This window comes from Chiroxiphia lanceolata, chromosome 2 (assembly GCF_009829145.1).
Source record: "Chiroxiphia lanceolata isolate bChiLan1 chromosome 2, bChiLan1.pri, whole genome shotgun sequence".
Classification (NCBI taxonomy): domain Eukaryota; kingdom Metazoa; phylum Chordata; class Aves; order Passeriformes; family Pipridae; genus Chiroxiphia; species Chiroxiphia lanceolata.
The window spans coordinates 85,272,907-85,286,137 of NC_045638.1; the positions used below are offsets into that span (position 1 = coordinate 85,272,907).

General features: G+C 40.8%; 2 protein-coding genes across 10 annotated transcripts in view; one reads left to right on the forward strand and one right to left on the reverse strand.

Moving 5' to 3' along the window:
• Nucleotides 1–3,732, forward strand: part of ANKRD42 (ankyrin repeat domain 42) — a 21,507-nt gene extending 17,775 nt beyond the window's left edge. For 5 of the 6 annotated variants that reach the window (XM_032678873.1, XM_032678872.1, XM_032678874.1 and 2 more), the window contains one exon: nucleotides 762–3,732. In XM_032678873.1, the coding sequence (XP_032534764.1) occupies nucleotides 762–857 (96 nt within the window). In that variant the 3' untranslated portion in view covers nucleotides 858–3,732. The remainder of the gene's footprint in view (nucleotides 1–761) is intronic. The other variant, XM_032678871.1, reaches the window with a different exon arrangement.
• On the reverse strand, nucleotides 1,821–12,860 carry CCDC90B (coiled-coil domain containing 90B). Of its 4 annotated transcripts, none has more exons than XR_004355213.1 (9): nucleotides 12,703–12,844; nucleotides 11,237–11,356; nucleotides 8,467–8,570; nucleotides 6,367–6,468; nucleotides 5,678–5,719; nucleotides 5,528–5,599; nucleotides 5,388–5,445; nucleotides 4,326–4,440; nucleotides 1,821–3,184 (listed from the first exon to the last, which is right to left on the reverse strand). XR_004355213.1 is itself a non-coding variant. In XM_032678878.1 (9 exons), the coding sequence occupies exons 1-9, from the start codon at nucleotides 12,824–12,826 to the stop codon at nucleotides 3,129–3,131; spliced, it is 789 nt and encodes a 262-aa protein (XP_032534769.1). In that variant the 5' UTR covers nucleotides 12,827–12,860; the 3' UTR covers nucleotides 1,821–3,128. The 4 variants fall into 4 exon arrangements, 3 of the variants coding, with proteins under 3 accessions (XP_032534769.1, XP_032534772.1, XP_032534770.1); XM_032678878.1 differs by having other exon boundaries at nucleotides 5,392–5,445; nucleotides 12,703–12,860; XM_032678881.1 differs by lacking the exon at nucleotides 12,703–12,844 and having other exon boundaries at nucleotides 5,392–5,445; nucleotides 8,407–8,570; nucleotides 11,237–11,257.
• Nucleotides 12,861–13,231: the final 371 nt, after the last annotated feature.

Here is a 13,231-nt window from a genome sequence, read left to right on the forward strand (position 1 = left end):
ACTGCCTTGTCTATGTAACTGTTTGCATGGCTCTGCTATATCCAGGATAAAAGTCAGGCAAGGACTCATCACTGGCAACACGGGCAACGCAGATTTAAGTCCTTCGTCTGCTTAGAGGAGTGAAGAATACCCATCCTGGAGGAATGTTCTAAGCAGCCCAACATCTGCTCTTGTGAGATGGAGCCATATTCGTTCCTCTGTGGGCAGCTCTGCAGTGTAACCACTGTATTTCAATATTCACTAGTCCAGACGGAGTGAGTCATAGAAAACAGCTTTTTAAGCAGATTATTAGGGTTCACGAAAAAGGACAGGAATTTTCATCCCAAGAATTTTAGTCCTTCTGTTGTTATCATCTGACCCCGGGCTAACAACAGCTTGCTTTAAGACATGATTCATTGTACTTCCCTGGCAGGTTTAAAAATGTAGAACAACTATGGCACAGAGTGCCCCATTCCTAGGGTGGAAGAGTGGCTGTAGTTGTTTTTATCCACAACAGTCTGAAAAAGTCTAGCTGAGCTTTGGATTTACTGGCTAGGACTGGAGACAACTACCAAGGCAGGTTTATTTTCAAGAACTGCTCTGAGTGACTGCTACAGCCAAGGGGCCTTCCACTTACACTGCTGTGCTGCCATCCCATGCCCTGGGACTATGCTCTGCCCCCAGCTTCAGTTTGAACACAGTGTTCTGAGGTTACTCACAGCCATAGATTTTAAATCCTTCCAGTGATTGCTGTTTAATGGCTGAAATATCCTTTGTTTCAGGAAGCTGAGACAATCGCCAAGTCTTGCAAAGACAAAAAGAAAATAAAGAAGCAGCCAGCCTGCAGCCCAGGAGGAGTGTTTGTGAGGCTACGCTGAGGAACGACCCTCCAAGGAGGGGCAGGAGACTGCAAAGGTAGAAAGGCAATATTCCAGACAATGCAAAGTTTGCATGGCCCAGCTGCACAGATGAGTTGTGGCCCTCTGCCTTTCAGTGAACTATGGCTTTAGTTCTCCAGTTCTCTGGTGCGGCAGCAGAAAATGTAGTTTAGCAACAGCTTTGCAAATTATAAATTGACATTTCAAGAGTTAACAGCAGCAATGTCATAGGCCCTCATAGTTCGGAGAGAAGTACCTCTGTCTCCTGATCTATTTTGTACTGTGACCTTAGAAAGGAAAAAGTGCACATCACCTCCTAGAATATTCAGGTAGGACCTTCAGTGTGGAAGCAGAACACAGTCTCCAGGAGAATTACTTCTCAGCTGCAGACAGGTACCAGGCACCTTGATTTTCATCTTCAAGTCATTCCTAAAGAAGCCAGGAAGTGACTCCTTTGTGAGGTGCCAGATGAACTGCAGCAGCAGGCCTCTAGCTCAGGGCTGAAGAGTTTACTAGCTTATGGGGCACGTTGTGATTAGAAATGGCAACCCTGACCTCTCCTCCATACCTAGAAAACATTTGATTACTACACCTATAAAATTTTTTCTCTCATTTGTGTGCTATTGTGAAGTTATTTTCCCTTTGGAAGTTTCATTTTGAGATTATTTTTTTTAGTGCTCAAGTCCTGATATGTCCTCTCCTTAAGTACTAAAGAAAACAAATCTCTGAGAATTTCAGAGGTACTGGAAAATAAAAATCAATGTTTTTCTGTGCACACTGAAGGAGAGGCACACTGACTAACAGCATAAGCCTTGTATCAGAGCTAAAGAGCAGAAATTCAGTCTCAAGAGCTCACTTCAGGGTGTGTGAGGTGATGATGGTGAGAAGCTGCAATAGATGAGCTCTTTCCTACCTCACCACTGGTGCTAAATGTTAATGTAGGAACACTCAGATAGTCAGACGGCAAATATAAGAAATTAATTTTATTTTCTTGAATGAAGATAATAAATAATTTAATGCATAGAATATAAGAATTAGCAGAATACCAGCAAGTTCAACTGTAAACAGAATAAAACCTCAATAAAAAAAATTGCCACTACTCACTACCACATAGTCCTTGGCCCATAAAGGGCCCATTCTTATTTCAAAGTTAATCCAGAAGGACTTCTTTAAAAATTATTATTTTACTACAAGAGTCAAACCAAGCGTATGCATTTGTACTTGAGATGTGACTGCTTCAGTTTTGAAGGCATCCACCTGCTATGTTGCATCTCTGCAACAAAAGTTTTCAAGTCCTTGCAGAAGGTAGATGGGTTAGGAAAGTCAGTGTGTTACAGAACAATCCCAAGGAGTGTGGAGATGGGAGGAGGATGACCACCACCACCACCACCACACTGGCACTACTGAGATGCTGAGTATTTCCATGTTACTATGCCCAGAAAATATGTCTGGGTTCATTAGAAATACTCTGCACTACCTGAAAGGGGGAAATTAAGAGTACTTATCTGACCCAGATCTGCTGTGCATGGTTGCTCAGAGTAGTGGCATTTCCCCTTGGAAAGACAAAGACAGAGAAGTTCCCCCATTCTGCTGACTTCTGGGGTTATGGACATTGAAAGAGATACTAAAGAAAATAAATCTATGGAGACATTTTAGTTGTACATAAGATTTTAACTTTATGTAAACTAGTTTTCAAGAAAAAGGGGTTCTTTAATAAAGGCCTTGGAGTGCGTTTTTATGTATGTAGATAAAAACCCCAAAGGGCCAGGCTTCAATCCATCAGAAAAGTGAGGAACAGACTGAAGACAAAAATCCAGAACCTATGTTTAAGATTAATGTACTTGGATCAGAGTAGATATATCTGGTATTAGTATCCCCATACTGGGAACACTAATTTGAGAATTGTATTCGCATTTCAAGGTCCTATAAAATGTTTAATATTTCCATTTTAGGAGGAGCTGAGAGTGAGAATGTTGGAAAACCAAATTTAATTATAAAAAATATTAGGAAACACTTTGTGGTATAGAATAAGAAATACTTTAAAATTAATACACTACTGAACAAGAGACAACAAAATTACTATTTGGCTACTTCCCCCCAATTATTTTGATCTTTAGTGTTACATATTCAGAAAACATTTTTCTTATACAGTAAGAATATAAAAACAAAAAGGAAACAAGGTTATCTACAGTGCAAACATGATCATCAAACTACTCTTGGCCTGGGTGGCCTTTTCTCTGTCTGTATTAGATGCAGTCATTCCATTCAGATCTACTTCCAGAACCTGTAAAATCCCAGTGCTATTGCCAGGCAAGTGAACACTGAAGCTGTTAAAGAAAACAAACCCAAAGAAAGGAAATAATTAGCTGAATGCTGAAGTGTATCACTTTATACATACAGGAAATTAGCTGCAAACAGATGGAAGAAAATGGTAACGACACTAGAGCAGAGCCCCTTACACTTCATGAATTGCTGCAGGCATGACAGAGCAATTTGAGAAGACAGTGGCTTGCCTTAGATGTCATACCCTGCACAGCAGCACTGTGGTGGTGACATGGGGGCCGAATTCAGCAGCCTAAGGAAGCATGTTTTCAGGGACACATCCGAACAGCTACACTGGATACTCAGTGCACCACAGGCTACAGGAACTTTTACTATTGGAAGCTGTATTACAGGGGATGCTGTACCAGGTCTTGCATTAGATGTGGTTATAATGATTTGCCACTGAACCAAAGACAGTGAACTGACGATACAGGTACCTGACACAACACTGGGATATCCCAGCAGCACCCCTGACAAGTTGTCTTTCGGATTTGTTATGCTGCTGTTTCAATTAGTGTTAGAATAAAGCTAATTACATTTCCCTTTGAATTTATTCTCGCTTCCAAATATACTGCATTACTCTCTTTTTATCCAGCTCCAACACAGTAAAAACTTCACTGGTTTTATGTATATATTGAGAAGACAATCTCAATTCAGACTGAGATTTGTTCTGCTTGGCAGGGGAAAGTACAAGTGCTGTCACACTGAACTGTATGTCTGTGGAGACTGAATGGGAAGCAGAACTGGTCACTCTCAGACCAGTCCCGAATGACAGCAAACTTTCAGGGTAACCCAAATGACCTCAGGAGAACTTCTGTAGCAACTCTGCCATGTCAGTGACTGCTGCAGCAAGCAGAGGTACTGTCAGATGGATAAGGTATTTAAGCTTTTTTTTTTTTATTTTTTTTTTTTAGATCATGTCCGTATTCCTCCTAATCCCAGTTCTGGGCACAATCCTAGTCCTAGTGTGGCATGCTCCCACCTCTTCTGAGTTCTGTGTCACACTTTATCCAGCTGGGGGGAAATCTCCCCCTGCAATCCCAGCTGTCTGCTCCTACTACTGACTTCTTTCAGCATATACTCCTGAATAAAATGTTTTACATCCAAGATACAGTGCCAGCACTCACCTCCTTGCCTGTCACGTACCTGCCAGATAACGTATCGTATCAAGTTTATTCGATTCCATGAGTGTTTTTAAGGAAGCTATTTCAGTGTCAATTTTATTACTGATTTCTGAGATAACGCTATTGGTACTTGAATCCTGAAACATTAAAAGATAGCATATAATGACAATGGTGTTTAACCCTTTCAGCTTTGCAAAGCTGCACTAAAATACTATGCTACTAGCAACAAGAAATTAATTTCCAGCCTATCACTGAAGTAAAACATTACTAACTGCTAAGAGACCTTAGAAGACACAGAACACCATTTAATACAATCCAAGAAGAATACTGAAGTGACAGAGAGAAAACTCTGATGATCACAGAATCACAGAATGATTTGGGTTGGAAGGGGCCTTAAAGACCATCTAGTTCCAACTCCCCTGCCATGGGCAGGGACACTTTCTACTGGACCAGGTTGCTCAGAGCCCCATCCAGCCTGGCCTTGAATACCTCCAGGGATGGGGAGTCCACAACCTCTCTGGGCAACCTCTGCCAGTGCCTCACCACCCTCACGATATAGACTTTTGTCTGATATGCCAGTGCATCCTAAAGGAGACCTTCTACAGCACACAGAACATTATTCCAACATTTTTGAAAAACAAAGGTTTAAGCATTCACAAGCCATATCCCAAAAAGGAAGGAGATGCTGAAGATGGGCCAAGTCCCTCTTCAGCCTCTTAGACTTTGGTGCCATCTAGCAGGTTTTGAGGACTTCCAGCCCTTGAAATGCTTGGCTGCAGGCACCTGGACCATCCCTCTGGTACAGCTCATCAGTTAATACTGGGAAGGGCAGCATTTCAGCACACATCCCACTTGTAACAGCCAGCAACAAGGTACTTGGGAAGTGAGGGAAAAGGCTTGCATGCCTCCCTCTGCTGACTGGTGTTCATCTCTAAGGCAAAAAACATCTGCAACAGCTGGGAGTGATACAGCCCAGCCTCTTCTTTAACCACATCCAAAAACCTACTAACTTCCACGAAAGTTTGTACATAAAATGCAGTGTGTAACTGTATCCTGCTGACTATAAATCAGCTTTACTCAACACTTACTTTTTTATGAAACTCTGTAGTTGCTTCCATCAGTTTCCTCTCCTGATCTGTAAACTGTGGATGAAAGGTAAATTATAACTGTAGTAACAGAAACACGACACAGAACTGATAAGGGCATCTTCACAGACCAGCTTACCATATCTGTCACCCTGCTCCTCTCCAGGTTTATGTCTAGCTTGCTGTCAGCTCGGATTTTACCAGTTTCATTCTTTAAAAAAATAAAGATTATGAAAATAACTATTTACTTTCCCTAATAGGGGCATGTAGGTACTTGCTATTTACTTACCATTAGCTGCTGTTTAACTTGATCTAATTCAATTTTCATTTTCTAAGTGCAGAGGAGAGAAAAAAAGAAAGATTTTACAAATTCAGGAAGCTGCTAACCAAATTAATCAGTCATGTAAGTGTTACCACTGCATGCATGCAATTATTCTTCCCTAATTTTTCTCCCAATGGGGCAATTTTTTCTTGATTAAATATCCTCAATAAGGCGTTCAATTGTACAGCCACATATCATCTGCTGGCAATTTTGCTCAAAATAAAGAGATTATTTTCTAAAAATGATGATCTTGTTATTCAGAGACTAAAGACAGCAGAAAAATACCAAAATGCCATCAAGTAAAAGCAAAACGTATCTCAATTACCAGCTTAATTAAATTGTTGCAAAGAAACGGCTGACTCCTCTCCCTGCAGTATATGTTTCATGGCCACAAACTACCAGAATTACCTTTAAATAAAATTACAGAAGATGATTGTAAGATCTGTAGATTTTTTTCTTTACAGAAAACCTGAGCAAGTCTTATGTGAAATATATTTTTATGTGATCTCAGAAGTTGTAATCTATAAACTTTTCAACTCTGATGGAAGTATCTAGAATTATTTTTACATTCATACTTTGTTCCACAAAAATGTACAACATGTAAGCCCCAACATATATTGGAATTAAACTGCTTAATGAAAAATATATATTAGTACCTCATTCTCTGCTCTCAAGTTTGCAAATTCACTTTTCTCCAGGATGACCATATCTTTTCGAATGGAGTCCAAATGTGCCATTATCTGCTGTAAAGTTATTTCCTTTGGAACAATAAAATATGCCATTGATTATGTTGCACACTTTCTGGCAAGTAAAGGAAAGATTTTTAGGTCTGAAATTATGAAATTAGTTACTCCAAAGCACAAAAGTGGGAAGTCTCTCCAACAAGGAAGTGACAGAAACAGAATTTTATAGTTGCAATTTGTTTGGAAGACTCAAGAGGTTTGCATTTTGTGCTCTTTCTTGCTTTAATTAATGCACCAACTTTGAATTTAAGAAAAAAGGCCCGAAGTATTAGTCCAAGTAATTATGAAGTGAAATATACCTGAAACTACAAGTTAGTCCTTCAGTGAATGTTCAGTAGCCTCAGAAATATTAATTTTTGGTTTGAATGCAGTTCCTAATAAGCACTTCCACTGCTTGCCCACAAACTGATCAAAAGCCCAGGTCTTACTGATACAAGTATCACACCATCCTCTCAGCAGTGAAGTCAGACACAGGTAAAAACACTGCTAAAAAAGCACTGAAAAAAGTCTTTGTGGGGTTTGACCTAACAAGTTCAGAAATCAACTCCTACTTATAAACTATAGAGGAAAAAAACCTCCAGAAAATAAAGGAAGAAATGCAGTACTTTAGAATCTTGAAAGCAATAATACTCCTTCAGTCACCATAAGAAGTTACCCTATTATTTATGGAAATGTCATAATGACAATGACATATCACTGTGGGATTTGTCTTTTAAAGCTGAGAGCCAGCAAAATAAAAAGCTCTCACTCAGACTAGAAGCCAACAGTATTTCTCAGATTTTACATAGAACTAAATTCATTAAAATATGCCCTGACCAAACTTCCACTGAAGTCTGACTACTTCATTGAACACAATGAAATTGTTACAACTCCTGGGAAAACTTCAGCAGCATGGTTGGCCACAGCTATTGGAGTGTGGTTTGGTTTTGACCTGTGGCAGCTCTGCCTCCCTGACCTAGGCATAGTTTATGTGAAAGTACAGGGCCAGGACTATCCCACCAGATGGGGTGGACAGAGCCACCTTGATTTAGGAGGCAGAGGTTTTAGCCACCTGGATGTAGTCTGTGCTGTGTCATGTGCCCTTGGGGACAGCAGGTGGGCTCTGCACGACTCAGTTGTTGGTATAAACCTGGTTGTTTGTGCTGACCAGGTCAGCACCTTGGTCTGCACTCCAGCAAAGCACTGGGGTGTTTCCTTCACTGAGGTATTCAAGTCCATGTCTGTGGACATACCTGGAGGCAGCAGGTCAGTTAAGTAGCATGGCTGGCTTTCCTGCTGACAGTAGAGGTGGTGAGGTTTTGCTTTAGCTAACTGACAAAATAAAAAGAACTTAGTTTTTCTTGTAGAGTAGACATCTGGGTGGGATAACAAAGCTCTGATGCACAGTGATGGCGTTAATAATTACTTGGGAATGCTGTGCAAGCTGAAATCATGTGCCATTCTTCAATTACTTAATGCAATTAGGCATTCACTGCTATTTTATTTAAACTGCTGAGCCTTTCTTCCAACAGATTTTTATCTTACTGTCATTTATTTCTAATAAAAGTTGTTTAAATTTTTTTCTTCCTCTAAATCTCAGAAGAAGACAAGAACTTCTGTCTCTTTTTTTTTTTTTTCCTTCAAAATGGAAACCTTTCTTTTTGGAAATCCTATTATACGCAAAGAAAGTCAGTAACCCAGATATAATTTGCACGGAATTGTGTCAGGCAGAAACATTGATTTTTATAGTGTAGTCAGTGTTGAGACTGAATATTTCAAGATGGGATGAGGCTCCTCAGTGTAAATGCAACTGAAGTTTTCCCAGGAATTGTAAAAACAACATTGTGTTCAACGAAGCAGCCAGACTTCAGCAGAAGCTAGGTCAGGGCATTTAACTATCATTTAAAATCCCAAGTGAAAATTAGGAAAACCTGGCACAGTGAGGTCTTTATAGTACTAACAAGAGCTGCTCACTTGTGCTTTAAAGATTCAAGTATGAGCCATTACAGCTACACACCACAGATTGGTTTTCACCTGCTGAGCCTGTGTGACCATGTCCTTATAGACGGTGTCCAAGCTGACGTTTGACAGGGTTATTAGTGCTGACACGATGGTCTCCGCCTGCTCCTTCCCAAAGCCTAGAGGACAACAGAAGTATGACAAGTTAAGGTGCTATCAAAAATCTGGATGAAGAGCAAGAGCTACACGATAACCCGGGACACTCAAATGCCATACCTAACTACAGTGGCACATGGGAATTCACACAATTCCTGAAAACTGACAGCCAGGAGCCTGTCTTTTAACCCTGTGACTTTTAACTAGAAAAAACACAGACTGCAAAAATCTGAAGCACGTTAACTTTTAATATACTAAAAGTCTATAGATGCAGCTGACAGAAAGATCAAATTTCTGTTCAAAGCTTAACTGTTCATGCATTATAAAAATAATTCAGCAAAACTTTACTTCATAATGAACTGCCACAGATTCTGTTAAAGCCAAATTTACCTTGAGCTACAAAGCATGCATCCTACAGAGTAATAACAGGTAATTCTGCACATACTGGAATTGTTCTGCACAGATATGAACACAAGCAAAACTGATTTTAAAACTGCTGCATCCATTGCTTGTACAATGAACTCAAACTGGGACTTTTGCTTTCTGATGATAAAAATTACACTTTGTCCATAGCTTGGAGCAATTTTGAAGTACTGTATGATGTGAATAGTAAAAAAAGAATAAATAAAAAAATCGCTCTCATCTGGTCAAGTGCTGAGAGCTTTTGCCCTGAAGGTTTATTTCCAGCAATCCCACTGATGTGTTTCAACTGGACCATTTTAAAAAAATGGGTTCAATTAACATTTTGTTGAAAAAGACTTTCAAGGCAAATTATTTAGAGAACTATACCACTGCTCCCTTCTAAAATACTGGTACTGTCAAGCTGCACCATTGGTTTACATGACTAAAGAAGCTATGCATGCTTTATGACAGCTTCCTTCCACTAAGAGGTGTGATAGTATTGCTTCAGTTCCTCTGAATCTTCAGGGTTACTTAGGCTTTTGCCAATTCCTTATTTCACTCTTCCTCTATAGCAGGAACTGTTCGTGTTGCATGGATGTTTAGAATATGTGGAAAAATTCCTATAAGCAAGAGAATGGAGCCTGAAAACTGTCTGCAGCAAGCTTGGGAAAAACTAAAATGCTTTCTCACTTTTGTGGTGTGTACAGGCTTCACCTGTAGAGCTCTGCCACTGTGGTACTGAAATATTTGTAAAGTTATGGAACAAATTAAACTGAGTAACAACCAGCACCAGATAGACCTCACCCCACAAGTCCCAAAGGAACGTGATGAAGAAATAGCTGAAATAGTCCTAGGTGGAAGTAATATTTCCTAGCCTACCTTGGTTACCCATGGACTGGGAAATAACAATGCCAGTTTTTAAAAGCAGTTCTAGGGAGATGTAGGGAACTACAGGCTGTCAAGTCTGACAGGCAAGAAAAAAATAAACAGTGTTAGCAGACTATTAATAGTCTTTTAACTACTAACACATATTATTATTAGACCCAAATAATGGAAAAAAATCCCAACCTCCAATTGTATGAAGTTCCAACCTCCAATTGTATTAAGTTTCTGTTGTCACTTAGGATTTTAAAAGATGGTTGCTAGTCTGATGAAGACATCAGCTCAAGGCTTAGTAAGGACCAATAAAGCAAACCAAACTCTTAGGAATTACTAAGAAAAGGAACGGAGAACAAAACAGATGCAACTTTACATCACTGTTCAAATCTACAGGACATTCAATTCTCAAGTAATGCCAGCAGCTCTGTTCCCTCCCCTGTGAAATGAAATGTGATAGAAGTCAAAATTTTTAATGTTAAGGACATTGAGAATGATCAAAAATATGGAAAAGCTATTGCTCAAGGAAAAATGCAATAAGCTAGGATTCTTCTGTTTGAAAGAGAACGATGGGGGCATATGACAGAAGTTTGCATAATCATGAGTGACATGGAAGATCAAATGTTCACTTCCTCTTCCCACAAAAGAGATGAGTGGGCAGCAAATTCACCTCACAGAAGCCAGATTCTGCATAAACAAAAGGACTGGATGCCTGAAATTCCATGAGAAAGAATGTTTTGGGTACTAATCAGTTTACAGTGGCTCAGGGACTGAATAAGCTTGTGAAAAGATTTCCAGCGAAGGTTACTAAAACTCACACCTGACCCAAATTCCAGGGTGACAGCAAGTGGAGGCTTAGAAAGTAAAAGGGGATGTGTGACAGATATGTACCCTGTTTTAACACCTCTCTGCAGGCACTGACTCACAACTGCTGTCAGGAGAGAGAACCCAGGGCTAGATGGACCCTTCACCTAACTTCAGCCAGTCACACTCACAACATGAAAGTGCAGGCATTAAGAATGTATCACAGCACTGTGCTGCTGAGAATATTTCTAGTTAGACAAAAACCCCTTAAATTACTATTAGCAGGCACATAGCAGGAACTTCTATTAAAGCTTCCTTTTTGCTCTAAAACAGTCTTTAACTGTTATTTACTTTACATTTGTTAACTGAATTATGTTCCTCAGCTGGAAGACACTATATAAACTTGCCTAATGAGGCAAATGTAATGAGGTGAATGTAATGTATCAGATCCTCAGGTGAGATGCCTCTCCTTCACCAGCTTCCTAGACAGGCTGCCAAATATTTTATACCACTGAGTACCAGTACTGTGGGAAAACTGATAGCACTCAAAGTTACAGTATTTAAAACTGAAAGTTTTCCTTTGAATTACTAATCAGATATCACTTACCATGGGTTTCCAGATCCTGCACTAAAGCATGGGTATCAAAAGTTACTTTCCTCTGCTCCAGGGGAGTGATATCAACTCTTCTGACATCATATGACTTCCTAATGAACGTGGCAGCAAAACCTGGAAGTAACAAAACATGCCTAAAACTTAACTTGATTGGTTTATCATGCAATACACTAATTTTAACTTATTTCATCATAGAAAAGCTGCACAGATGTTGCAACAAAAGACTGGGTTACAGCACACACCAGAAACCATCAGTCCCTTTTCCACAGGAAATCTATACCAACTAGGACTCATATATCAGTGATAAGTGTGTCCGTGTAACCGTGCAATGGACAAGCATCCTGAGACAACAGAAACGAACCCACCACAGCCAATTGTTTTATAATATTTGGGAAACATCCCTTAAATAATTTTCTTATTTTTAAAATATTCAGTGAGTTAATGCAATTAGGCATTCATTGCTATTTTATTTAAACTGCTGAGCCTTAATTCCAACAGATGTTTATCTTATCATGGAATGGCTTGGGTTGGAAGGAGCCTTAAAGACCATCTAATTCCAACCCCCTGCCATGGGCAGAGACTCCTTCCACTAGACCAGGTTGCTCAGAGCAACATCCAGCCTGGCCTTGAACACTTCCAGGGATGGGGCATCCACAACTTTCTCTGGGCAACCTGTGCCAGTGCCTCACCACCCTCACAGTAAAGAATTTCTTCCTAATATCCAATCTAAATCTCTCATTTTCAAAGAATTCCTCAATCGCTTTCTTTTTACATTTTCTTCTATCACTATCCTTTCCAGCAAGGATGTGAAGATAAAGCTACAGATTTTTTTTATTTTTTAGAAATCTATACAAATGTAACTTTCAGAATGGGTCTATCGGTTCATCAGGAAAGTAACTAGGCAACAAAGCTATATGATGCCTGCACCTAATATCTTATAAATAGATACTAAAGATCCTCTCTATTTATTATGTGAGTGCCTTCCCAGAAGATGTTTCACCACTTCTATTTCTATTTCAACCACATCTTTCTCTGCACCTTATCTTTGTGGGGTTTGAATATTACAGATTGTGTTCTAAAAGATTCTTTGTTCTCTAAGTAGCCCTTTTACTTCTAAATCCATGCTTATTCGAACCTTACACACTGCTGGCTGCCTGCCTTGAGCAAAACTTTGTTCTGAACCTTATCTACTGAAAAGCTTTATACCACTTAAACAACAGGGAAGTTACATTGTGCCACTGCCAGATAAATCATGTGCTACCTTACGTGCGCTCTAAAAAACTGGCTCTAACTAAACCAGACACAGCACCCGAATTAATGTCTGTATTTAGAGTTAAGATGCACTGAATACTACAAACAATGAAAAACAATTCCAAACATTCTTTTTCACAGAGCGCGGGGGCTGCCCCCATGCGTGGGGGCTGCCAGCGGGCCGAGCACGGCGCTGCGGCGCCTCTCACCTCTGCGAGGAGCTGGGGGCAGCCGTGCTGGGATCGGGATCGGGATCGGTACAGGGATGTGGAGCAGGCCGGCCAAGGCGCGGATCGGGGCACCGATCACGGTACCACTCCCGCGACCCCTCATGGCGCCCCCACCCACCGCTTCCGCCACCACTTCCGGTAAGGCAGCGGGGCATGCTGGGCACTGTAGTTCACAGCCGCGCGGCATGCTGGGCACTGTAGTTCACAGCCGCGCGGCAGCGCCCCCACGCGGGCGGGAGGAGCGGCCGCGCCGTGTCCGCCCTGCGGTGGCGTCACCGCGCGGGCGTGTTGGGTGCGCGGGGAGGTGACCTTAAAGATCATCTGGTTCCACCTCCTTCCGCCATGGGAAGGGACACCTTCCACTAGACCAGGTTGCTCAAAGCCCCATCCAACCTGGCCTTGAGCAATTCCAGGGATGGGGCATCCACAGCTTCTCTGGGCAACCTGTGCCAGTGCATCACCACACTCACAATGAAGAATTTCTTCTAATATCTCATCTAAACCTACC

Bases quoted from the DNA above. Each gene is read 5' to 3' on its own strand.
- CCDC90B (XM_032678878.1), bottom strand. From the start codon at position 12,826: ATGAGGGGTCGCGGGAGTGGTACCGTGATCGGTGCCCCGATCCGCGCC. The intron at 5,720-6,366 runs GTACTAATATAT...CTCTGCACTTAG, and splicing joins ACTTGAGAGCAGAGAATGAG to AAAATGAAAATTGAATTAGA. The intron at 4,441-5,391 runs GTAAGTGTTGAG...TTAATGTTTCAG, and splicing joins CTACAGAGTTTCATAAAAAA to GATTCAAGTACCAATAGCGT.